This window comes from Parambassis ranga, chromosome 9 (genome assembly GCF_900634625.1).
Source record: "Parambassis ranga chromosome 9, fParRan2.1, whole genome shotgun sequence".
Lineage (NCBI taxonomy): Eukaryota > Metazoa > Chordata > Actinopteri > Ambassidae > Parambassis > Parambassis ranga.
Genome location: NC_041030.1, coordinates 2,324,253 through 2,350,402, shown reverse-complemented (window position 1 = coordinate 2,350,402; position 26,150 = coordinate 2,324,253). Strand labels below are relative to the sequence as shown.

Sequence of the window (26,150 nt, the reverse complement as noted above, 5' to 3'; positions counted from 1 at the left end):
GCATCGATCCGAGGCAAGGCAAACCGCTCTGGCTGAGTGGTGGTGCCCAGAATTGCCCTGAAAAAAGATGCAGCAGTCACCAAATTCTCTCCAAGCAGGATGGACTGGAGGAAGGAGCTGCAAGAACCCCCCTGGGTGGTGTGACTCCATCAGTTCTTGCTGTTGTTACCAAATACATGACTTTAATGGGTAAGGTGTGAGGGAGGCATAAAGAGGAAAGGCTTGTAACATTTGGATCAATCACTGTAACTTTAATGGAACTTATTGACTTTAAATGGAATTGAAAATAGCAGGTGAACTTCAGACCAAAACGAATGACAGGAAACGAACAAAGTCTTTAACAAAACAATCACTGCTGTTTAAAGGAAAAACAGTTTGTCTGCCAGTTGGATGACTGGCTCTGAGTGCAGGTACTGACCGCACAGGTAAGCCAGTTTGTGGGCATACTTGCATGGTGCTGGAACGCGAATGGTGCCCGGCCAGTTCCAGTACAAATGGCACATCTTGAAAGTCAACCTGACAAAAGACCAAGTTAATGTCACAATACTAAATGTTTCCAGCTATTTACATTGGTTACTCATCCAATACTCACTGATTCATAAATCATCAGTTTCATGAATCAATCAAAATGAAACACAGAGAAGAAAATAGGGCACTGATACCTTTGCAAGTGGTCCGGTGTGAGGTTTGCCGTGTTGTACAATGAGATGTAGTGTGTTGGCAGTCCACAGCCCTGACGGCTTTGATGTGCCATCAGATAGAAATCCACCCTGAATGTAAAGGGGGGGGGTCACTTTAGCTTGACACATTTTGAACGGCCAACAGAAGTTACACATTGTCAACACAAACACTACTCCAGTTTTGATTTTGAGGACTACACATCTGAGGGACCTGGAACTGACCAGTCTTTCTGAGTAAGGGTGTGATCCAGAACAGTTCCAGGTGGAGGAGTGCCAAAGCTGTTTGCAGCGTAGGAGTAGAGAGTGGTGCTGATGCGCTTTTGAACCACAATGAAGACAAGTTTGGGCTCATAGTTGGCGAAAGTCTCGAAGCATTTGATCAACTGTGGGATCTCGTACTGTTCCACCATTTTCAGCTGTCCATCTGATACCCCGTCCCGATACACCACAATCTTCTCTGGCAAGCAGTGGTTCACCTTCAGGGGACAAGCACAAGAATCATGTCAGTAATGGGCAGCTAACAAAAGTAATGTCAGTTCCTCCACCCTTTGTATATTTACACAAAAGAGCAAAAGAAGTCATGCATATATGTGACATTTACCTCGTAGTACTTCTGCAATGCAGCCAGGAAGCAAACTCTGAAGCCATTGATTAGTTCCTCAGACGGTGTCTGGAAAGTCACTCTGGAGTACCAGCGGGTAAGTGAGCTGGAAGAAAACAGCCATTGTTGGTAGGTATTAATTACAATGAAAATTACTCAATAACATTGAGAAAATAATCACGATCATTAAAACAACCATAAAAGGGCATGCTCTAAACAAAAGAAAGACAAATGTACCTGTTTACACTTGCAACAAACCCCATGACTGACTGATGCACCTTGCTGGTATCATGGTGGACATCAACTCCAACAACCATCAAATGTTTCTATTCAAGTGAGACAGAGGTTTATCATTTCTCCAGTTACTATCACGTGTTTTTAGTAGTAGGGCCTTAATCCACTTGTTGACATATTTTCAACCCGGTGTAGACTCAAAATCATTTTCCTTTCTTTTACATTTTCCACAGTGATTTTTTAGAGAAAACTAAATATCCACATAAGTAGGGCTGGGTGGTAAAATTCAATAGCACTGTATTTTTATATTATAACGGTTTCCGGTATTTTACGACGGCCAGGTGGACATTATGATCATGCATACATTTGCCAAGATTAGCAATATAGCCTCGTACCCTCCTCATTAACAATGGACTGTTCAGATCCAGTACAAAAACTCACCAGGGGAACATTAACAGTCCACAGTTCTCCTCCCAACTTGCAGTTCATCTGGAGGAGTATCTTCTGGGCAACACTCCTCAACTTCTGTGGGTTGGAAATTGTCCTGGCATTGATGGCCTAATGACCAAGTAAGTGACAAAAACATTTCCTTTTTTAGAAGCAATTTTTGTCAAGACAAATTAACACAATAGCACAAACATTTGAACACCTAATGTAAACATTACAAACCTGGGATGGAATAGGGTTTTTCACACAGCACAGCTTCTTGACGGCACTGTAGAGATCATCTCTGTTGCCGACAAGGATGCACACTACAAGCTGCAGGTTGGGCTACACATAGAAACATGAACCCACACATTACTAACATCATAACTTAGCTGTACCAATTCATTAGCTGTACCAAATGGAGGTTAAAAATAACTACCAGCATTAAAGCATGGTCATATAATGTGGAGCCATAGTGGGACAAGCTACAAGCACTAATCATACCTCACTGGTAAGCTGGGCGTGGATGGTCTTGACGTATGTCTCAGTGCGATCATCTCTCAGCTCTATACGAATAGGTCGCTGTAGTCGTACCCCGATAGGCCCTGCTACCTTGTTAAAGGTGGTAATCAGCTCTTCAGCCACTTCTGCACAGCGGCGAGGGTAGAAGACAGCCCAAATGTTCAAGGGGATCTAAAAGCCACACAAGTCAGTTCAAGAAATGCTCACTTTTTACTCCAGCCGTTCCTGCCAAATAGCATGAGGTCATTCAGTGCTGTTTATGAGACAACATCTACTCAATTGGTGTAAGGCTAAGTTTTGAAACACATCAATCTTAAAATGTGACTAAAGTCATAGGTTAAAAATGCTTTGCTGCTCTACAGCTTAATTATGTTTATCATAAAAGATATGATACTCACAGAGCTGATTGAAGCATCCCTTACAATCTCTCTGGACCAGGATACATCAGCACCAGTGGCAAAGGATGAAGACCGCAGACATATAGTCTCAAGGGGCAGAGTTCTACCTTTCATCTGCAAAATCAGGATTAAATACTCAATATACTCTCAAAATCAGTGGGGATTACTCTGAGAAAACATGGAAAGCTGAACATCCTCTAACATTTCACACAATAAACGCTCAAATACTGTTGAATTTACATTCAATTGGGTTTTGACATCAAGCATCCTAGAATGTGTTTACCTTCATGACTAAGTCTTTATCACTCTGTTCATTTATATACATACAGTTTGTTGTATTATCTGATTTTGAGTGCACAGCACAGTCAGACATCCCATTGACGCTGAACGTCAGATGCTCTTATTTTGATCGCAGTAAGACCATGTGTTCATTGGATAAATGCAGAAAATCATCATTTCCTCGGATACTGGGCGTCTCTGAAGGCGAAGGTGGGCTTTCCGAGCCAGGCCAAGACGTTAGGCTTTCGCATGATGATTGGAGGAACTGTCTAAAAGGCTGAACCCCTTTTGATTGGCAGTGATTCAGAAACAAAAATTGTCATCGAGCAAAGTAGAATTCAGTCCTTAGCGGATTTCCCAGAGTGAAGTCGTGAGACATCATGCTGTCTGTCCAGTTCGTTTTTCACACATTGCACATACTACATTCTAAAGAAACCATACTAATCACTATCACGTTGTTGAGTTTTGTTGTGTGAGTTTTGTTAGTTGCTAGTCTGTTGTATACTGACACAGCAGGTGTGTTATTCCTGAAAATCATTTTCATGTGTATTGCTGTAGTTCTATGGCATGGTTTCCCTTTATTAGTAACAGCCAGGCTGCCATAGGATACATTTTATAATTTACACCTAAATTGGGATTCCCCTGTTCGGAAGACCAGCAGCCACCACTGCTCAAAATAAAAGCTCCTCAAAAAAGTGCACATAAAATTATACATCAAAACAAATAAAACACACATCAACACTACATTTAGTGTTCAGCCTGCCTACTTCACCCTGCAATCAGACGATCAAGTAGCATTTAAACACTCTACACATGCAGTAATATTTGGTCCTCACTCAGTCCTTAGTTTAATGGCCAGAGCCAATTCTAGGTACCAGACTAGCCCTGCTGTGAACTGATTAGGGCCTGAGTTTCTAATTGTGATGTCAGTATTGTGATCAAGTACTGACAACACACTAAATATATATGCAAAAATTAGCCACACTACACTGTGTATATTTTCATTAAAAAAAGAGCAGAAAGCCTATTTTGATGTTTTAAGTACATCATACATAATATTTTTTACCATGGCAATTGTTATAGAGAATTGTATGGCTTTAATAGTATTAGTACAAACTACTAAACTTCTGTTATTAGGAAAATTACAAACATTCTTACCACCAGAATGTCTGAGCCAATCTCCAGTCCCCATCGGCTGAGCTCCTTCAGGCTCTCAGGATTGGTGCTGATGTTTTTCAGAAGCTCGTTTATTGATTGGGTGTGCTGCTCTGTGCTCACGTTGATGTGCATGGTTAAGTCCTATCATATAGAAACGGTATTGTCATTTACAGTGTAGTTATCACTTTAACACATTGACATCATTAAAAAAAATAGTTTTTGGTGCACTGCAAATTCGAAATCATAAAACCTACAAGACCATTGTGCTGCCACGTCAAACTAACCTTCATAGCTTTGAAGTCCTTCCTCATTTTCTCAGGGATTCCAGTCATGAAGGAAAGCTCAGGCACCAGAAGGATCTCTCCAGTGATGATTTGCTGCAATATTGTTAAATGATCAGTACATTTGTTAACTGCTCACAATGTTTAAATAATCTCCTCTTTGTATCATAATCTCTGACAGACAAAGGAAACTCAAATGGTCTTTAAGTGAAAGTAGAGGGCCTTTCACCTGATGTGGAAATATAGGAATACCTGAAAAGAATCAGTTGATTATAAGTGATTATTCACATTTGAAAGATTTTTTGTGTGTTTAAGATTCTTTGGAGCACCAAGGGAGAATCCTGAGACAAGAGTTTATGTCAGCTGTATTTTCTACTTAAAAACGAGAGAACAAACGTGGCTAGTGTGTACGTTTTTATGGACGTAAATTTACTGAGGCTGAAGAGAGGTTTTACCTTCCCCCCTGGCTTGGACCTTTCTTTCGGTCGATGTATGAGTAAAGGTTGGCCCATCTCTTTGATTGTAATCCCATAGTTCTTGCTGTTAAAATATGAAAGCCAAAAGGAGGTTAAGTCAGTCAAACATGACAGAAATGTTCACTGCTGATCTAATTTAATTATACTGCTAGTGTTTCAAGGGCACAAAAACTCTTAAAGTTCTCTTGAGTTCATGAACAAAGTTTCACCTGTAGTATTCCATAAAGGTGACTGTTGTGCCATCCATCAAAGTGAAGGTGTCTTTGGGTGACTTGTTCCAGTCAATAGCGTCAATGCGGTAGGTGCGGTTGTTGTAGCGTGTGATAACGATGCAACCAACTAGTTCTTTGGTGCATTCGTCCTGGAAATTTTCCTTGCTCTGTTGGTAAGTCGTGTTCCTGCAAGAGAGGACACAGACCTAGTTATTGCCTTTTTCCATTCAAGTACAATGGCCAGGTACTTTGGCTATTTCTACCTTATTATCAGAAACACTAGAATAACATAGTATATAAGCCACTGGTACAGTAAAGATATTGTGTTAAATATTTTGCTTCCCCTCACCCTACTCAATAACTCAACCAAGAGGAAAGAATTGCAGCTGTTGTGAGTATTCACAGTTCTGTCTCAGGACACAACAACACACCTCTAAACTTGCTTTTAAATATGTAATAATATACAACAGTCATATTGCTCTGAGTTGGCTGGTCATGGTACGGTCAGAGTTTAAATTTGTATGAGCATGTGAGTACCAATACATAAGGCATCTAGAAGAAATAAAATCTACCGGGGGGTCTTAGCCACACAGAAATCCCTGTATAAGGACACAGTGAAGATCCTCTTTATTCCACCTTTACTGTCTTCTTGCTCATTCACAGACTGGAAACGAAGCTGGTGTAATGCCACCTCGGTCTGGGCTTCAATGGACATGCCAGCAATGCGCAATTGGAGGCATGCCTCATATTATTTATTAGTTAGTTAAGCATTCTGCTGAGCCAGCTTGCTCATTCACACAGTCTATGAGCTTCTGTTACTACCTCTGATGCCGGCTCCAAGGAAGTAGCACTTTGTTGCTGTATGTTAGCATTTCATCTTGCTGTGTTGTGCATTTCTTTGAATGGGGCTCTTGATTGGGCTATAGGATTTGGTAAATTGGTATATTCACACAAATAAAAATACAAATAAAACACAAATACACAGTGTAATGCTGCAAATACTGTGATTAAAAATTTCCCTAGCACATACATTTCCCGAAGGAAATTCTAAACACTGTTTATTTTGCCGTGTCAACTCACATGACATCCAGGACAGAGTGAGTCCGCAAAACTTTGTGCGACACGTCAACACAGAGGTACAGACCTCCATCTGTGCGCCTTATGGAGGTTGAATAGCCTGGCCACACCTGAAGCCTGCAAATAAGGACAGACAGGAGAATGACTGGGGTTGCCCTTTGATGATGATGGCATCTGTGGTCATCTGCATGTTAAATTACATCTTAGTATTTACCCATGCTTCCCAAGAATGACTGCACTCTCTGGATCATAATGATTCCGGCCCACCAGCTTTAGTCCAATGATTTTCATAACCCTTGAAAAACAAGAACCCTGGGTCATGTCATATAACCACCCTAATAGTAACATGTCATAATGTTTACAATAATACAAACAAAATAGTAGAATTATTTTTCTGAAAGTTTTTTGCTAAAAAATACACATAAGAAAATCGAATTATATGGCTACTTGGTGACCCTGCACATGTGTTAAACATTACCTATCTGCATGATAAGGTGTTTCAATTTACAGTGGTTAATCTCTGAATAATCAACATAGAAGTATCATTTTTAAATACCTCCTGAGCACCACATTGTAGAACGAGATGCAAAGATCTGAGTTGGGAGGCAAAATCTTTGTCATCTGGATTTTAATTTGTATTTCCTCATTATCAGTCTTTCTCAAGCTCTTGACGATAACCACCTGTATGTCACATATTGTAAAAAAAAACAAAAAGACAATAAATAGAGACGGATCTTTGTAAAAGTTGCCTGAAGGATAAGAATTTCATCAACTGAAAGAAACTGTGAGATAATTCATTAGGGGCAATAGGGCCAGACTGAAGTGCAGTCCATTTGATATTGTATAATTAGCACACAGAGGTACTGGGATACCTACATTATCCAGCTTCACAGGCAGATAGAGTATGGACCCATCGAAAGCCACTACTTCCCCTGTTGTTGTGCGGTGTTCTTTCATCATGCCGAAACGCATTGACATCAATTCAACATTTGGGCTGAAAAATAATATTGAGCATACACATTCTAAGACAACATACAGTACTACTCATGCTAATACGAAGAATACTGATTCAAAAATCAAAAAACAACAAATCTTGGGTCACACAAAAAGTTAATTTTTCTACCGGTATTATTTTTTCTTTTTGTTTGATTGCTGAATACAAAAGAAACACAATGACATATGTGACACTTACGTGAATGTAATGTGGTACTGATACACAGCTTCATTTTTGCATCTAATTGGGATGTGGTTTGACCCAATAGATATAGGAGCTCCCTGAGTTCCAGCCTTATTGGGTGGCAGTCTGGGCAGAACATAAATGCAAATTCACTTAATGGTCACTCCCTTATTTTACCACAAGTCACACAAAGTCACACAAAATAAATAACACTATTACATTGCTGGAAGAGTTGTATTTATCTGAAGCTTAAAAGGACAAAGATCCTGACATATAATGTTGAAATCTGGATAAGTGATATACAAGCCAATCATATTACAGATTTTCTAGACTAAACAGTCTATGACTGCCTTTGTCATTAAATAGTTGAAGAGCACTACAAGAGGGCCACAAAGGAGTCAGTCATACCTAGACAGCACAAAAACAATGTGTGATGGACACAACCAAACACTGATTTTGGTTAACACAAAGGAGAAAAGCATGCTTACTGTACTGCCTCCATTTGTAGCTCCGTCGTTGGTGGCATAACAGCAGAAAGCTTGGTGGCGTCTTTAGTGGTAGCCACAGGTTCTTCGCCATAGACATATACAGTTAATTTAAAATAAAATCATATGTTGTACAAGCAGCATTAAAGTTAAGTTAAACAATGATGAACTTGGCAACTTTACTCTCACATGAGAGAAACATTTTTCTCCAAAAATGGTTAAATTACCTGCTTGTGAAGGCGGGGAGTGTAAGGCTGTCTGTGCCTCAGGTGTTTGAGGAACAGACTTGACATTATCTGATGGAAAAGAAGGAATCGCAGCAGGCCCCCCTCTCACACCAAGCGGCGACATTGCTGCTCTTCCAATCCCCACCATCATCTGAGGGGACAAGCTTTGTCCCAGGAAACTGAAACAGGTCAGACACCACAGTAGGCAGAAATGCATGTAAGTTTAGCAGTGCTAGAAGTGATGCATCAGTTACTGTTCTCTACAATAAAAGAAGCACAAATAAAACACAAAGATACATTTGTATTTTTTTAATATATTTTGCTCAGAACAATTTATAATCTAAACCATTATAAAAGATGTTTTTTGTGTAGCGTTATGTTTACCAAAAGTAGGTGACTGTTACTGTTATACAGTCACAACTGACAATACAGAAGAATCCCTTTGAGGCTGGCTACACACTATAGAATTTTGTGTTTCTGGGAGATCACTGGAGTTAGGACATTTTTAACATTATAACCCTCTGAATGCACACACTTGACTGTTAGACCACATGCCTGCCGCAGTGATGATTTCACTGTAGTGATTCCACAGACCTAAGGTCTCACAGAAACTCAGAGGCTTCAGAAGAAATACAAATGTCAAGGATGATTGTCAGCTGGTTGCTCTGGTGTATTTGGACCTGACATGCATGAAACATTGTGAAGGCGCTTATGTTGCTGCCATAATTTTCTGAGTTGGTCTTCTTTTTCTATATTCCATTTAGCCCTAATTGCATTGTGTGTTTTGGTTACCCCAATGTCTGTGAGCTGTATAAGTACACCGCCGCTGTAAATATCTGGCATACAATTCTGTAGTGTGTAGTCAGTCTTATGTCAAAACATAATCTTTTATTTCTGCTGACCTGCTGCCTCTACCCATCATGAATCCAGATTGGCCAGTGTTCTCTGGGGTGCTGATGGCGCGTGCCGAAGCGCCTTGAAGTTTCACATCTCCCTTGTCCCCAGATGCTCCTCTCCCTGCAACAAGACTTGTTGAGTCAATTCAATGTTTCCCACAGAATTACTTTCCATATCTGGTTGTAGGTGATAACTGTGATGATAATGTGAAACATTATAAACATGGCAAGAATTTACCTTTATCCTATACAGCACTTCAGCAGTATTTGTGCATACATCTATACAGGTTGCCCTTTTGGCACAAAAATATATAGGTATAGGCATCATATAGGTATCATGTAGACTGAGGTCTTTATGGCAGCTATAATCATCACAGTATCAGCCACTCAAGTGACAAACTGAAAACAATGGTATCTAAAATGCTCTGTATGTGTCAAGTGACACAAAGCCCCATTTAGCAAAACTAAAAGAATGACAAGTGCTGTAAGATCACTAACAACAGTGACAGGAAACAAAATTCAGCAGTAATATTTATATTATAATAATCCTAGCATTTAAAAGAGTCACTTTAGCATATATAAAACGTGGATCCTGGGTTTTGTTATACTGATGGAATGGTTTCGTCACACCTAAGAACACATAGAATATAATACGTTTTTTGGATAAGTAGTCAATACAGACCAACCAGTGGAGCTCCTCTTCCAATTGAAAACATTGATGACTCAATGCCCATGCCTCTAAACATTGAAAGGAGGGTTGATGCTTGACCATGGATTGGCATGCCTCTCTGTAAGAAGACGATTAGAATAGAAAATACTTTATTCATCCCAAGCTGGGAAATTTCGCAATTACAATTTCCAAAAAGTTAAATAAAATGGTATATGCATACAGAGACAACTCAGATGCACACATCCTCTGCTCTTACCATAGCTGCGTCGCTGCCGCTTGTTTCTAGCGTCACTGTTTCAGGAGGTTGAGGTCCCGGCTGTGGCTCCAGTGTCTGTAGGATACTACCTCTTGCCATCCCTGCCTTTGGTTCAGCTGGAGGAAGCAGGAACCCCCTCGCTCGACCACCTCTAAAATCATAAGGCTTCACAAAGAGCCCTTTAGCTTCTCCAACCCCCGGTTCAGTAGGGAGTGGAGTTACTTCTTGTCCTGGAGAGTTTGCGTCAGTAGGTGGGAAACCTCTGGCTTGTCCAATACCAGGTGCTTCAGTAGGAAACAGAAGCCCTCTACCTCGTCCTATGGCCATTTCCTCAGGCTGTAGTCCTCTGCCACATCCCGGCCAATAAACACCTTTCATATCACTAATGTTAGGAGGCCTGCTTGGATCCATTTGATCGACTTTCGATCTTGTCGGGTTAACTGCAGGTGAAAGACCAAATAACACAGTTAGTAGTAGCAACTATGCATAGCTAGCTCAGGAGTGGTAGCAGTAAGCCAATCGTGGGTGAAGCTTAGACACTTTTCCACTTAGTAGTAAATGCTTTATTATAACGTCTCATTAATTGAAAATTATTTTAAAATTTGTGCTGCTTGGTTGAGATAGTGTAACTGAAATGTACTAACAGCATTGTTATTATTAACCACCCACCATCTAGAGTTAAGATGACTGTATGTAACCTTGACCATCAACATTTATGGAGTTAAAATGTATGTACAATCACTTCTAGTTAGAAATTATGCATTTATTTTTGATACCTCAACTAAATACCATCTTTTTTTTTACCGGTTTTGCAGCCATTTTGACAACTTTGTGCAAATTTAAAACAAAATCACTTTGACCATGTGGCTAGTACAGTTTAAAACAAGTTCATTTAATGTCTCAAACATGCCGAGAAGAAACAACCGAGAGAGTGTTAATAAGCCGCAGGACAAGTTAACTTGCTCAGTAATGTCACATTGCCGACATGGGGCGGTATGCTACCTTTCTGTAGCTTAACATAAAGGCGCGTCTTTAAATAGTACAAAAAAGAATCTAAATTGCGTTACTTGCGGATGTATTAACGAACACAGCTGTTTAGCTAACGTGAAAATCGCATATTATATCGTAACTAACCACAATGTTCAGGTCCTTACTGGGTCCTATGTTAGCCGAGTCCTATATTTAGCTAAAACTGCTGACTTCAAGCTAGCTACCTGAAGCGCGTGTTTAGAAACATTCTGCAGTTGAGCCGAATAAGTAAAGAAACACAGCAGACGCAGTTCTGGAAAACCGCGACGCGCATTAAGTTATTTAGTCAACAAACGACACTACAACTTTATGCTAAAGGCGGCAACATGACTCACCACATAAAATTGCTGAATGGCCTTTTTCTTGCTGAAGGTCGTCGAGTGAAAGACTCCCGGCATAGAGTGATCTGCCTTCCAAAGACTCTATTGGATGATCACTTCATTCGGCAGCTAATCATTGGTTTACTGAACCTGTCAATCTCTCTTATATGACGCTATGGATTATTGTTTGATCGCCCTCTGGTGGTTACCTGTGCTCCTGTGCACTTCATGAGATCCCCAAGTGGAATAAATGCAAACAATAATAAATATTTGATTTAGACAACAATTTGTTGTGTCAAATACACACAGATGTAAAATCTCACCAGTAACAAGCTACTGACCAGCGGCAGTCCGCTCAGGGTGGTATCTTTCTGCGAGTATCGATTAGCACTGTGTGTGTGAGACAGATAAATATAGCTTACATTATTTAATGTTTATTTATTGATTGAAAGGGATTGCCTGAAAACACACGGACACTGCTGTGACATGATTTATCATGATTAAGTACATGTATGTTGCATTGATCCTGATATTCTCTCATAATCCCTCCTTGTGTATTGAATGTATTGCTTCAGACACTTGTGTTAAAATGCTTTTATCATATTTTAATAAGACATGTTTATTGCTATAAGATGCTATAGAGGTATGGCAGCAGTGGCTCAGTGGTATAGCAGCGTTGTCCGCTAGGTTGGTGGTTCAAGCCCAACTCCTCCCTAGTCACTGTTGTGTCCTTGGGCAAGGCACTTTACCCATATAGCCTCCAGTGTACTCACTGGTGTATGGAATAGACAAAAAAGTCTTTTTGTCTTTTTGTCTATGTTGGCTGTAATCAGGCATCCTGACCCATTGCTTGTAAAGTCTGGATATCTCAAATTGACTAACTACACAACCTTCAGAAAGACAGCGAAAAAGATAATCATGTGCCCGTTTTAAACGTATTAAAGCTGACAGCTTTGTTTTTCAGGTCACCGGGCATAGGCTGTTGGTAATTAGTCTCAGAGTCATTTGAACTAATCACAATGTTGCCAGAGGTTTTCAGGTGAGGGGATGGCACGGTGCTTCTGCCTGGTCTCTGTAGAAATAAAACAAGTCCCTGTGCTAGAAAGTAACATTTGGCTCTGTGGTTTTTATATTCACCATTAAGATTTGAACAGTAACATGAGTGTGAAACAGTTCTGAACTACTGAACCTGGATGACTGAGAAATTTTAATACCATGTCTCATAAACAACAAAAACTGACAGTGAAAGAGATGTGATGCCATCTACTGACATACGGAAGTAACTGCACCTAAAGCTATAGATAATGGTGATATATAAATAATAATAATAACCAAAGGAATGACATACAGATAAAACTGGAAGACCGGAAGTAAAAACGCCTGGAACAAGGAAGGCGATGGATTTCAAAATAAAAGATGAAATAAATAACCATTTAGTTTGTTGCAGAAATTCATCTGGCTTCATTATACTAAATTATCACAACTACATTTAGCAACATGGCACCTTCCAGACTGGTCATCTGTTTGTTTAGGTGCACTGTGGACTGTGAGCTTTTTTTATTCTATCCATGATCCACTTCCGTCCTTTTCTGGGGTCTCTGCATTAACCAAAAACACTGCCACCATCTGGCGGCTGAGATTTTTCACACAGGAGGGGGTTTGTGGAGTATTAAAGAAATATCTGTGTGGGAAAGAGACGAAAAACAAATAATAAAGTGGTGAATTAATTTTGGACAGAAGACAAATGTATAATCAACATTCCCCAGGGGCGGAGCGAGACTGTAACAATGCGCAAACGTGTTTACCGCCACGATGTTTTAGAGTAGCATAGGTTATCAGGAAATTAAGATGTATACTTCTGCCAGATTTATACTTTTAGTATAGAATACTAGCATATTATAGCATATTTATAGTAGAGCCAGCCCCCACGCAGCCTAAACAGCTGACAGGAAACGCAGCCACTTTCACCGGAAAGGCCGAGCAGCTTTTATTGTCGCCTGAGAGCCGCTGTAATGGCGGCGTCTCGTCGGTCCTCGCAGCAGCAACAACAGCAAAGTACTTTACAATCTCCACCAAGAAACAGCTCTCTTTCGGGCGCTCCTCCGGCCTCTCCGCCGATGGTTATGTTGGCCTCGGCCGTCGGAGCCCCGGAGAACGAGAGAGAATGTAGCGGAGGGATTGAGGCGGCTGTGGCCTCCCCGGACCTGCCAGCCCCGGTCCTAGCGAGTAGCGCGAGCTCCACCACGACCACCTCTGGCGGTGGTAGCAGTGTTTCGAGCCCCGGTTCCGGGGCTACCAGTCCTACTGACGGTAGCAGCGGCATCGGTGGGGCGTTCAGGGAGTTGTTTGAGGCCTGTCGTAACGGAGATGTATCCAGAGTAAAGAGACTTGTCGACTCGGTGAACGTAAACGCGAAGGACATGGCTGGCCGAAAATCAACTCCTCTTCATTTCGCAGCGGGTAACGATGAGCTAAGCTAATGGAAAACCAGCATTTTTTTCATTAACCACCATATGGCTAGCTTGACAGTGTGGCAATGTTATGGTAGCGGTGTTAAATGCGAAATTGTTTTATATTATTTGCCTTCTTTTAACTGTGACTGTCGTCTGAATTATAATAGTCCGTAGTGCTAACATGCTAATTTGTCGTTTTCCCGTTCGGTTTGTTCATCAGACATACACTGTTTATTTGTCAGCTCCCAACAACATAAAACTATGAAACACAAAACAAGATTAAAAGACCAAGCTTGGCTAGTTGTTTAACGTTTCCACTGCGATATAGCTTGTTGACGTTTGTTTAGCATAACTGCTTCCGGTCAAAATAAATAAACCATGTGAGTTAATCCGGAGTAGGACCTTTAACATAGATGTTTATGTTTGTTGGAATTTCGATGATCTGATTAAATTAAAAGAAATTGATCACGTGTTTTATGGGTACCCTAACGGTAATGTGATTAAGTTGCCTTTTATTTAAACCTCATTTCAGGCTTTGGTAGAAAAGATGTGGTGGAGCACCTCCTGCAGACTGGGGCTAATGTTCATGCCAGAGATGATGGAGGTCTCATCCCCCTGCACAATGCCTGCTCTTTCGGACACGCAGAAGTTGTCAGCCTTCTCTTGTGTCAAGGTGCAGACCCCAACGCCAGGGATAACTGGAACTACACCCCGTTACACGAGGCTGCCATCAAGGGAAAGATAGATGTGTGCATTGGTAAGGATCATTGAGCATGAGCACTGAGCATGAAAGAGATTTTTAAAACATTAAATTGTGGTGTCAGAATAGGAATTGGATTTATCCCAAGAAATGTAATAACATGATGTGACTGGGATGTTTTTTTTCTTCACTTCTACCCACCAGTCTTGCTACAACACGGAGCTGATCCAAACATCCGCAACACTGACGGCAAGTCTGCCCTGGATCTAGCTGACCCATCAGCCAAGGCTGTTCTCACAGGTCAGTCCCTAATAGTTATCCCCTACATTCATGCTGTTTCAGGCAGTGTTGAATCACTACTGAATTAAATCAAGCTTCATTCAGCAGATAATCATCTTTTACTCTGAATAATGATGTAATGGTCAGACCTGCATCGATACTGTGGAAGTTATACTTGGTTCTCCCCTGACATCCGTGTTAATTCAAGATATTCTTTCAATAACACTGTGGGCAAAGCATACATTATGCTGTGACTAATGTGTAACTACATGGTCCATTTAACTTTGAATTGAAAATCCTGCTTTAGCAGAAGCCTATATCTACAGTAAGTTCTTTGGTCAACAATCTTTAAACTACTTTGTGTTGTATTTGTTTTTATAGTACTTACTACTAGCATTCTGTATATAATTGTGTTTATTGTAATTTTTTCTTACTGTATGATACTGTCTTTGGCTTTCTGCTGCTGTAATGCTGAGAATTAGAGGGTTATCGTATCCTAATGCATCACTTCAATGATATCCCAGCAAAACTAAATGCAAAAACTAGCAAACTAATCTGAGTGTGTTTTCATACAGGAGAATACAAGAAGGATGAACTTCTGGAAGCTGCAAGGTGAGTCTGTCAGTTTCTACAGTTTCTGTTGTTTTGGTTTACTTTAGTGCATTAACTCTACTGATTGTACAGTGTTAATGTTTACAGCAATAACAATACAGTGATGAAGTCTCCTTACTGTTATCATTACAAGCATTTTTCATTTTGTATTAATTTATATTTCTTTTATTTTACCTTTTTAACGCGAGCTTCTTTCATTTCTAGCTGCTGTAACACTGAGAATTTCCCCTGTGGGGGACTAATAAAGGATAATCTTATCAGAAGCTACAGTAATGGACTGATTGTTTGATAGTACATGATGTGAAACTGGTGCATAGAATAGTATTCTACACACAATTAAAAGCATATGAAATGCATCTTATTGCCATGTACGTTAAAATATGTTTATTATCATAGAATATGTATTTTCTTATGTTGTAAGCCTCTGTAATGTCATTTACATTATGAAAGACTGGATGGGGAATGACTGTTTCCAACCATGAATTTGCAGGAGTGGAAATGAAGAGAAGCTGATGGCTCTGCTGACTCCATTAAACGTCAACTGTCATGCCAGCGACGGTCGCAAGGTAAACAAGCCACTATTACCACATCATATGACAATGGGCAGACATTATATATTGTGCAGGGTTGGAAAATGGTTAGACTGTATTTTAATAGTTCCTGCTAGCAAGAACATTTAGGGAATGAAGGAGTAAGGAAACAAGTCTGACTGTATTACTTTTTGTGGTTTGGGTATAAATATGATTTATGTCATTAAATAAATAATGCTAGGGTGTGATTGGGGATCACTTTACTTAAGGCAAACTACTGTCGAACATAAAGTTTGTCTTTCTTTAGTTATGCATGTACGACTCATCAGATTATCCTTGCACTCTGTTGGCTTCTGTCATGTCATCTGGTCTTTTAACAGTCTCATTAATCGTTCTTGATGTGATGTGCACATTTCAGCTGTTAGGATTTGTATTTTAACCATAAGAGATGTAGAGGTTTTTGTGTCCCATTAGATAGATATTTTATAAACAGTAAAGAGGACATTAAATGCTGACATGTCGACTTTAAGAAGACACACTGTTCACTTACTCATGGTTCAGTGTTTTCCTAATTATTTTTCAGCATGCTTGGACCTGGTGTCATGATGGCAATACTGTCTCTTCTTCTCCTAATCACTTTTCCATACCAGTTCCTTGACCAAAGTTTATTTGTTATTTTGATCATCTCTTTAGGTACACAAGAATGTCTCCTCTTAGAGAACAGGGCTTCAGATGATGTGTTCTGCATTGTCATTTCTAGTGTCTCCTCTGATCTCAGTCCACATTGCTGGGCTTGCTTACAATGGAATAGGATAAAAATAGGATACTGAAATACACCATTATATAGCATATGTGGCACTCTCTCTGAGTAAGTTAGGTGAATTATCATTTTTCCCATTTCATCTCTACATCACTAGTCAACTGTGGTGTTAACTCCCAGTGTTCTTGTGCGTATGGATTCAGTTTTTTTTCATATTTTTGGCATGTTTGCTTTAGCACATCCTTGTAGTGCAATATATAATATTATAAGCACTTCAAAATCACAATCATCAACTCCATAAAAGTCCATTGTTGCTAACATTATATTGGCACTGTTTTGTTTCATTCATCCCTAACACTTTTTCTTCAACAGCAGTTTAAGTATTACTCCTTTGCAGGACATTTAGTGTTGACTGGAGTCAGTAAACCACTATACATTTGGCCTCAGCTTGAAGCAGCAAGCTTTAACCAGTCCTTGCTTTTTCACAAAGTCACAGATAAGGACAGATTAGGAGAAGCCACACTCGCCCTCTAGCTATTGACCCTCTCTGGCCTTGTGTCATATTTAATCTCAAACATGTTTGATTGATCAAACAGAACAAGGGTTTGTGTTTAATTGAGAAGAAGGGAGAGAAGATTTGCTGTGAAACAGATTCTGTCATTTTTGTAATTTTTGTTTCGTTTTGTTTTCCGTGTGACTCTGGCAACATTTGTCGATCAGTCAACATCACAAAAAATGCTGGTAAGTTAACCTTGATAACGGCCACTTGATTGATGCACTGTCGTGATCTTCTTTTTTGTTTTATTCCTTTTAATCCATTGTTTTTATTTGACCAATAAGCTGGCTGTCACTTGTTAATTGCACATCATGGACCTGGGTGTTCGGGTCACTCATGTATCCTACCCTGTTGCTCCTCTGTTGTGTGTGTGTGTGTGAGTTGAGTGCGTGTGGCATGTGAGGGAGTGAGTCGGGTTGGTGTCATGGTGACAACTCATCTTTTTGGATTTAGAAAGGAGCTCAAAATGTCCACTGCCTGCTTTCTTCAACGTCTGTCCTCTCTCCTGTGCACACTCACCCACACAACTACAACTTTCAATCACTTGCTCATTAAGTCAGTATCTGATTTGGCTGTTTATTTATCAATTAATTTGTTTTTTGATATGATGATCACTCATGCATGCCTGAAGGCCTGCCCCTGTGCATTTTGCCAAGCGAATTTTCAATTTGTGTCTGTGAAATTTGTGTCTTGTTCATGTTCCCCGTTGGATCAGTTGGTATGCAGTAGTGAATGGACTACATTTCACTTGTCATTCTAGAGCTATGCTACCCTTCATGGTGTACCTTTAATTGCTTCTGATTGCTTGTCATCCCACACTGAATGATGCTTCCATGATTGAACTTTAATTAATGTGATTTTGCCGCTGTGCTTCATGTCTCACCCTCTGCCTTCTTGATGTTAAATTTGTAGCACTGCATGAAAATTGAAATGAATGTCCCACCTTTTGAGGAGCTTGAGCTTGAACTGTGCTAAACTTTAAAAAGAAGACAACTTAGACTTGCAGCTTTGCTTGCACTAATGTTCATTTTTCTTGGCTGAAGTGAAGCCATTTGATTTGATCTACTTACAGCTTGACCAGATATGCTTTTTCAATCACTTATTCTGCTTAATATAGCTTAAGCTGCACCCTATTGTGGTTGGGATTCATTATCATGTCATCAACAATAGTTACCAATCTCTGTTAACAAATTGTCATTTAGTTAGTAAAAATGTCTGAATCTTTATACGAAACACAAAGGACTTGAAAGTGAAGTGAAGTCAACTTTATCCCAACTGTAATTCTTACCCAGTCATTTTTCATTTTTAAAGCACAGGTGGCTTTTTTCAAACTATCTCTACTCATTTTAAAGGACTTAATGACCCTAAAATTTTATGTAATGAAAGTCTGGATAGATCAATTGAAGTTGCCTGTTTTCATTCAGGTCAGGTTAATTTTTTTGTCGCTGTATTTGACTGCAAACCCTAATGACCTTGCATCATTGTGTCCACCATTCATCTGCAACTCACCAAGCATAGCTTGCCATAGCACATTGCTTCTGGCCCTAATCAGCCGCTTGCTCCTGTGGCCATTGGAGGCACTACACTCTTCTCTAAACCAGCCTGCAATCTATGTGTGCTAATAAACTGTCCTCTCTTGCAGTCGACACCCCTCCACCTGGCTGCCGGCTACAATCGTGTCCGCATCGTTCAGCTCCTTCTCCAGCATGGTGCCGATGTTCACGCTAAGGACAAAGGGTGAGAGTTTTTTTTCCTCTAGGCAAAAAAGAACAATCCTCATGTCTCCCTCAGTCAGAATTTATGACACTGATGTTTTGTCTGGTAGTGGCCTGGTTCCTCTTCACAATGCCTGCTCATATGGACACTTTGAGGTCACAGAGCTTCTTCTTAAAGTAAGGAAACATTTACTGAGTGTTTGTAGTAAATTTGTTTTCTGGTAGTATCTGAAATGAATGTAAAAATACATGCCATCCATTTTAAGCAGACCTCAAAATGTAGATTTATTTAGGAGTGCTTATTCCTTGCTCTGTACATATTCTGTATATTGATGTGCTGTTTTTTCTGCAGCATGGAGCCTGTGTGAATGCCATGGACTTGTGGCAGTTCACTCCTCTTCACGAAGCAGCCTCTAAGAACCGAGTGGAGGTTTGTTCTTTGTTGCTGAGCCACGGGGCCGATCCGACTCTGCTCAACTGTCACAGCAAGAGTGCTGTAGACATGGCCCCCACTCCAGAGCTTAAAGAAAGACTTACCTGTGAGTTTTTACTTACTGACAATTAATACTTGTGCTCACATCCTCTTGATGGGAAACATACTGCAAACTTTTACCACACACAAGCTTTGTAGTGGGTATTTTTCACTCAATAACCCAACACCAATTTCCGTTAAATGTTTTTTTTGTTTGTTTGTTTTGTGTATGCAAAATAAGAACCTTGCTTCGCCACAAAGTTTTTACGTTTTGTAGGATTTTACAAAATGAAACCATGGGACACATGGACTTAAGTCTGTCTCCCTTTCTCTCCTGGGTAGATGAATTTAAAGGTCACTCGCTACTGCAGGCAGCCCGGGAGGCAGACATGGCCAAAGTGAAGAAGACGCTGGCTCTGGAGATCATCAGCTTCAAACATCCTCAAACCAACGAGACAGCCCTGGTACATCTTTTAAATATTTTTTGCAGTGAAGCTCACATTTATGAAGTCACATTGTGCTGATTGGTCATCTTCTTGTATTTACCATTGTTTACATATCGTACAGTAGGTCTGAACATACAGTTTGGAAATTGGTTGTATGGTTGGGGCCCATATTTTACAGAGACAGCAGCACGCTAATACAATGTTAATGTTTATTTCAGCACTGTGCCGTGGCTTCCCCTCATCCTAAGAGAAAGCAGGTGACAGAGTTGCTACTACGTAAAGGTGCCAATATCAACGAAAAGAACAAAGAGTAAGTCCACAACTTTACATTACATTTTGACATGTGTGTAAAACTTAGTTTTAACTTTTCCCGATCAAAACTCAATGAGATATTGCATAATAGTTGAGAAATGACTCTTAATAGCATTCCTGTATGAAAACATGTCCTCTAAAAATGATTTAATTTATTTATTGTGAGGGTCTGTCTCGAGCTCCAGTGCATGTTTTACATTACCTGTAAAGTGATTTCATAAAGAAGGCTAACTTCATAAATGTTTTGTGTTTTAGCTTTATGACTCCCTTGCATGTTGCTGCTGAAAGAGCTCACAACGATATCCTGGAGGTGCTGCAGAAACATGGAGCAAAGGTTTGTTTGTACATTCCCGTTCTTTTCTGCCAGATGTTTTCAGAAGATCTGATCAGAGAACGATGACCATATGAGCCTCTGAAGTTTATCTTCCCCTCCTTAAATCCAGGTAAACGCTGTGGACACATTAGGTCAGACAGCTCTTCACAGAGCAGCGTTGGCTGGTCACATCCAGACCTGCAAGCTGCTGCTGAGCTATGGAGCCGACCCCTCCATAGTTTCACTACAGGGGTTCACAGCTGCTCAGATGGGGAATGAGGCTGTACAGCAAATTCTTAATGGTAATTGCTACACGTCAGACCTTTTGAGATATGACCTCCTTGATCGTGATCATTTGACTTTGTATTGAGTTTCTTTTTTATTTTCTAGAAAATGTTCCCACACGTAATTCTGATGTGGACTACAGATTTCTGGAGGCAGCCAAAGCTGGGGATCTGGATACAGTGCAGGTATGTTCAATGTTTACTACTGAATATCAGAAGCGGTTTAAACATTGATGGCCCATTTTAATTGTCCTTGAAAACATATTGCTGTACCAGTCAGGTAAATTGTTATTTATCATATTGCCATGTCTATTGCAGCAACTTTGCACCCCCCAGAATGTAAACTGCAGAGACTTGGAGGGCCGGCACTCCACTCCTCTTCACTTTGCAGCTGGTTACAACAGAGTGGCCGTAGTGGAATACCTGTTACACCACGGAGCTGATGTTCATGCCAAAGACAAAGGGTGCGTTAATACTGTTGACTTTGTGTCTTTAAGGGTGAAAACCTGAATGTTCTGGACGTAGATACAGATGTAACATTTCACAGCATGTGGTGTGATGATTGTCACTTGGGTTTTTTAATGCCTCCAGTGGTCTGGTTCCCCTCCATAATGCTTGCTCCTACGGTCACTATGAGGTGGCTGAGCTGCTGGTCAGACACGGTGCTTCAGTCAATGTGGCCGACCTTTGGAAGTTTACCCCGCTTCATGAAGCTGCCGCTAAAGGAAAATATGAGATCTGCAAACTGCTGCTCAAAGTGAGTATCTATTTTTTTGACACATTGAAGCTACCTGCAACAAATAGTAGTAATAGAATATAAAACTATGCAATGAAAAACTCAAATTCTCCTGTGTAGCATGGAGCTGACCCATCCAAAAAGAACCGTGATGGTAACATGCCACTGGACATGGTGAAAGATGGCGACACAGACATTCAGGACCTACTGAGAGGTGATGCCGCCCTGCTAGACGCTGCCAAGAAGGGCTGCCTGGCCCGAGTCCAAAAACTGTGCTCCCCAGAGAATATCAACTGCAGAGACACACAGGGACGAAACTCAACACCACTCCACCTCGCAGGTAACAACTGCTTCGATTTGTTTAAGGCTTTGCTGTCACTGTGGTATTGTTAGCCTAGTGGTTTGTTGTTCAATCTGCTTTATTCAGCTTGGAAGTCTCAACGAATATTTGAGTCATTTTTAGCAAGCGTGCCATTCTTAAGTAGATGTTAAACTGTACATTGCCCTGCTGTGATTGGTGTTTATTCTTTACAGCTGGCTATAACAACCTTGAAGTGGCAGAGTATCTGCTGGAGCATGGGGCTGATGTCAACGCACAGGACAAAGGGGGCCTTATCCCACTTCATAATGCTGCTTCTTATGGGGTCAGTCTCAATGGCATAAACATGAACACTGGCCTGAAGCTTCAGAAGAAGCTATACATTTTTAACCTTAATCATATGTGACATGGTCTTGCCTTGTAAAGGCTGACAATATCGTGTTTTAGATCAACATATTTTCTTATGTTAATCTAATATTCATAGTTTGACTTATGCTCTGTTGTCTCTGTTGCTTTTCTTCCTCACAGCATGTGGATATTGCAGCCCTGCTGATCAAGTACAATACCTGTGTAAATGCTACAGACAAATGGGCTTTTACACCTCTTCATGAAGCAGCCCAGAAAGGTCGTACACAGCTGTGTGCACTGCTGTTGGCTCATGGAGCCGACCCCACCATGAAGAATCAAGAGGGCCAGACAGCTCTGGACCTGGCCACAGTAAGGGCTACAGACAGACATTGACAGTTTAGAATTTACTGCAGTAACAAACCTTGTATACTGTATGCATCACAAAATAGTAACCTGTTTTCCTTTGCTGTTCTTGCAGGCTGATGACATCCGAGCCCTGCTGATGGATGCCATGCCCCCAGATGCCCTGCCCAGCTGCTTCAAGCCTCAAGCCACCGTGGTCAGCGCCTCAGTCATCTCTCCTGCTTCCACACCATCCTGTCTGTCAGCCGCCAGCAGTATAGACAACCTCGCCGGGCCCCTCACTGAGCTGGCTGCTGCTGCTGCGTCCGGGACCTCTGGGGTGGCAGATGGAGCTACAGGCACTGACCGTAAGGAAGGTGAAAGTAAGTGTAAAAACCAGTCAGCTTATAAAAGTTGTCAACACAGCATGGAGAAGATGGATTGTGGACAAATGTTCTATCGAAAAATTTAACCGTGTGTTTTCATAGTGACAATGCTGGACATGAACATAAGTCAATTCCTGAAGAGCCTTGGTCTGGAACACCTAAGGGACATCTTTGAAAGGGAGCAGGTCAGTTTTAGAACTAGTCTGATGGCTACTCTAAGCAAGTTGGAATAAGTCTATGTATCTCACATCCTATTTACCAAACAATGTTTAATCTTGCTGTGCTTTCTTTTCAGATCACTCTGGATGTGCTGGCTGACATGGGCCATGAGGAGCTGAAGGAGATTGGGATTAATGCTTATGGTCATCGACACAAACTTATAAAGGGTGTTGAAAGGCTGCTAGGCGGGCAGCAGGGTGAGGCTTTATTTAACCAGTTAGATCCCTATGTTTCACACAGGCTTTAAATGTTGACTGTTACCTTTTTAGGTGCAAACCCGTACCTGACATTCCACTGTGCCAACCAAGGCACCATCCTGATAGACCTTGCTCCGGATGACAAAGAGTACCAGTCTGTGGAGGAAGAGGTGATTTGAGCAGTTATACATGTGACATGGTGTTATTGGTTTCTGTATCATATACCCAACTTTTTTTTAAACCAATAAGTGTTGCTTTGTGCTAATTTTTTTGTTTGTGTCTGTGTCCCTCAGATGCAGAGCACCATTAGAGAGCACAGAGATGGAGGCAACGCTGGAGGAGTCTTCAGCAGATATAATATCATCAAGGTCTTAACTAGAACCCTCTTAGTTTCTCATCAACTTGCAGCAAACTGACCTATCATATATATGAGTGAACACATGCCTCTAGTTGTAAAGCAGCCAGTGGAAAAAAACATCTCATTTGACTTATTGTTTTGTGCCCCACAGATTCAGAAGGTGGTAAATAAGAAACTGAGGGAACGCTACACCCACAGGCAGAAGGAGATTGCAGATGAGAACCACAACCATCATAATGAGCGCATGTTGTTTCATGGTAACTAAAGTCACTATTACAGCATGTCAGCATTGTTGGTCTTATGCTTTTAATTTGCCCTACTTCTCTTTCTATTTTTTTAAAATCTTTGTGTATTGATAACTAACTTATATTGTCCCACAGGTTCCCCTTTTATCAACGCAATCATCCACAAAGGTTTTGATGAACGCCACGCTTATATCGGAGGGATGTTCGGAGCAGGGATCTACTTTGCAGAGAACTCCTCAAAGAGCAATCAGTATGTGTATGGCATTGGTGGAGGTACAGGCTGCCCAACACACAAAGACCGGTCATGCTATCTGTGCCATAGGTAATTTCAACTTTTGATCATCAATTAACTGCAGATTAAAATGAAACCACATTGTATGCCAGAGTAAAGGGACTTGTCTGACATTTCTGCTTTCCTTTGAAGGCAAATGTTGTTCTGCCGTGTGACTTTGGGGAAGTCCTTCCTACAATTTAGTGCCATGAAGATGGCCCATGCCCCGCCAGGACATCATTCAGTAATCGGACGGCCCAGTGTTAATGGCCTAGCCTACGCTGAGTATGTCATCTACAGAGGAGAGCAGGTAAACAAAGGCCTAAAAGCTATTGAAGCTGAAGCCTTAGACAGAATACATCAGACACATGCTTTGCAATTTTAACTAATGTCTTGGTGTGTTTTCCTACAGGCCTACCCAGAGTACCTCATCACCTATCAAATCCTTAAACCAGAGAGCACGGCCCAGTCTGCTGCAGGAGCTGAGCAGAAGTCATAGTTATTAACATCACACACTCACACAAGGACTATATGCTTGTTACTTTGTCCTTTGTATTGCAAATGCCTAAATACACCTATTATTTACCAAACACATTTCCAGCCTCCTGTTAAGTAGAATCCATGGTAATCAGTGCTTCAGGAGCAGTTACGCTGTACTATACTGTCCTACTCATGGCCGTGAGGCACTTTTTTTTTTTGCATTGGCTGCATGTTAATTCAGAAGCATGTAGAGCCCAATAGCGTGCGTGGGTTAGTTCTTTCAGTATCTCTCCCCTCCCTCCTCTCCTTACCAGTTAGGAGGCTGCTTGTTGAGCCTTTGGAGTATCAGCATTATCAGTTTGCCACTATTTCACCTCATGCCTTGTGACTGTGCAGTATCACCAACAACCCCAACATCTGTATACACAATACTGACACACTATTTCACTGTCGAAACCTAAAACCTGTGGATTATAATTACTACCGTCATATTTGGGTTCATCCTGTATAGAATGGCCTGTGGTGACTGTGATTTAATGCTAACCCGTAACACTACCAGGTAACAGTGTGTCATTGCTATGCTGTAATGCTGACTTCTGAAACTTTCAACCCGAAAACACTACAAATACTGAATGGGAATATTTTTAGTGGTTTTAATCAGAGCCAGACGTGCTTGACTTGGAAAGGGATCTCTGTTAAATCACATAATTTGAAACTATTTTATTGGAATTAAAGACTTTCATTAGAGGATGTGTGTTCAGCAGTGCTGTAAGGCATCATAATTACGTAATTATGACAATGTTGTACATTTAAAAAAACATTATATATGACTGTGCTTCGTACAGTAGATTTGGTGTTTGTTGAAATGTGCTTGTGATGCCTTACTAGTGGACACCTTTGAAGCCAGTGAGCTCATCAGAGCATTCTTTCTCTCACCATGGTCTTACTCTGACATCCCACGCATAAGGATTTGCACTTTTAAACAAAACCCTATTTAAGTTATTTTGAATTTAAATTGCAACTTTTTGGGAAAAATATTTGTACAGGTTGTGTAAATGGTTGTGTATAACTGTTGCTGTTTAACAGTATCTTTGAGTTTAACTGTAAATGACATCTGAATTTTCCTTTCATGCCTTCTTAATTTCCCCCCTTTTTTTTAAATAAATGTCCCATTAACAGCTTCTTCTTGTGTGTGTTTTTTTAATATAGGATCTGAAAGTTTTTTGTCACATTAAAAAAATACATGGTAACATATATTCCCTTTACCTTTGAAATTATTTGAAGAATTATGTGGAAATCAATTACCCCAAAAAAGGCCCCAAATATCTAGTGAAAGGAACCAGACGGGCTAAATCAGTGAATATTAGCTTGCAGGGATTTTATTTTAAAATCCTCAATTTTTAGAAGCTATTA

The 26,150-nt window shown here is 40.6% G+C and overlaps 2 protein-coding genes across 3 annotated transcripts; one reads left to right on the top strand and one right to left on the bottom strand.

The window, feature by feature from the left end:
* Positions 1 to 359: 359 nt before the first annotated feature.
* Positions 360 to 11,459, bottom strand: piwil2 (piwi-like RNA-mediated gene silencing 2). Its single transcript, XM_028413855.1, has 24 exons — positions 11,420 to 11,459; positions 10,056 to 10,495; positions 9,812 to 9,917; positions 9,136 to 9,250; positions 8,234 to 8,412; positions 8,010 to 8,091; positions 7,537 to 7,647; positions 7,221 to 7,338; positions 6,901 to 7,025; positions 6,559 to 6,639; positions 6,348 to 6,461; positions 5,265 to 5,453; positions 5,035 to 5,119; positions 4,583 to 4,675; positions 4,299 to 4,439; positions 2,862 to 2,975; positions 2,446 to 2,634; positions 2,185 to 2,286; positions 1,957 to 2,073; positions 1,519 to 1,607; positions 1,282 to 1,387; positions 903 to 1,156; positions 663 to 770; positions 360 to 516 (listed from the first exon to the last, which is right to left on the bottom strand). The coding sequence occupies exons 2-24, from the start codon at positions 10,464 to 10,466 to the stop codon at positions 360 to 362; spliced, it is 3,186 nt and encodes a 1,061-aa protein (XP_028269656.1). The 5' UTR covers positions 10,467 to 10,495; positions 11,420 to 11,459.
* Positions 11,460 to 13,371: 1,912 nt separating this feature from the next.
* LOC114441034 (poly [ADP-ribose] polymerase tankyrase-1-like) lies at positions 13,372 to 25,920 on the top strand. 2 transcript variants are annotated; one of them, XM_028413774.1, is made up of 28 exons: positions 13,372 to 13,864; positions 14,390 to 14,614; positions 14,762 to 14,857; positions 15,412 to 15,448; positions 15,939 to 16,014; positions 17,459 to 17,479; positions 18,937 to 19,031; positions 19,120 to 19,186; positions 19,362 to 19,548; positions 19,824 to 19,945; positions 20,146 to 20,237; positions 20,495 to 20,573; positions 20,683 to 20,854; positions 20,943 to 21,022; positions 21,155 to 21,300; positions 21,428 to 21,593; positions 21,693 to 21,912; positions 22,107 to 22,216; positions 22,420 to 22,608; positions 22,718 to 22,964; positions 23,070 to 23,152; positions 23,263 to 23,383; positions 23,456 to 23,553; positions 23,677 to 23,751; positions 23,893 to 23,998; positions 24,122 to 24,308; positions 24,411 to 24,567; positions 24,670 to 25,920. In XM_028413774.1, the coding sequence occupies exons 1-28, from the start codon at positions 13,417 to 13,419 to the stop codon at positions 24,754 to 24,756; spliced, it is 3,789 nt and encodes a 1,262-aa protein (XP_028269575.1). In that variant the 5' UTR covers positions 13,372 to 13,416; the 3' UTR covers positions 24,757 to 25,920. The 2 variants fall into 2 exon arrangements, with proteins under 2 accessions (XP_028269575.1, XP_028269576.1); XM_028413775.1 differs by lacking the exon at positions 17,459 to 17,479 and having other exon boundaries at positions 24,670 to 24,810.
* The last annotated feature ends 230 nt before the right edge of the window (positions 25,921 to 26,150 follow it).

Bases quoted from the DNA above. Each gene is read 5' to 3' on its own strand.
- piwil2 (XM_028413855.1), bottom strand. From the start codon at position 10,466: ATGGATCCAAGCAGGCCTCCTAACATTAGTGATATGAAAGGTGTTTAT. The intron at 2,287-2,445 runs GTATGATTAGTG...TTCTATGTGTAG, and splicing joins ACGCCCAGCTTACCAGTGAG to CCCAACCTGCAGCTTGTAGT. The intron at 517-662 runs GTATCAGTGCCC...GTCTTTTGTCAG, and splicing joins ACACCGGACCACTTGCAAAG to GTTGACTTTCAAGATGTGCC.
- LOC114441034 (XM_028413774.1), top strand. From the start codon at position 13,417: ATGGCGGCGTCTCGTCGGTCCTCGCAGCAGCAACAACAGCAAAGTACT. The intron at 21,594-21,692 runs GTGAGTATCTAT...TCTCCTGTGTAG, and splicing joins TCTGCAAACTGCTGCTCAAA to CATGGAGCTGACCCATCCAA. The intron at 21,913-22,106 runs GTAACAACTGCT...TATTCTTTACAG, and splicing joins AACACCACTCCACCTCGCAG to CTGGCTATAACAACCTTGAA.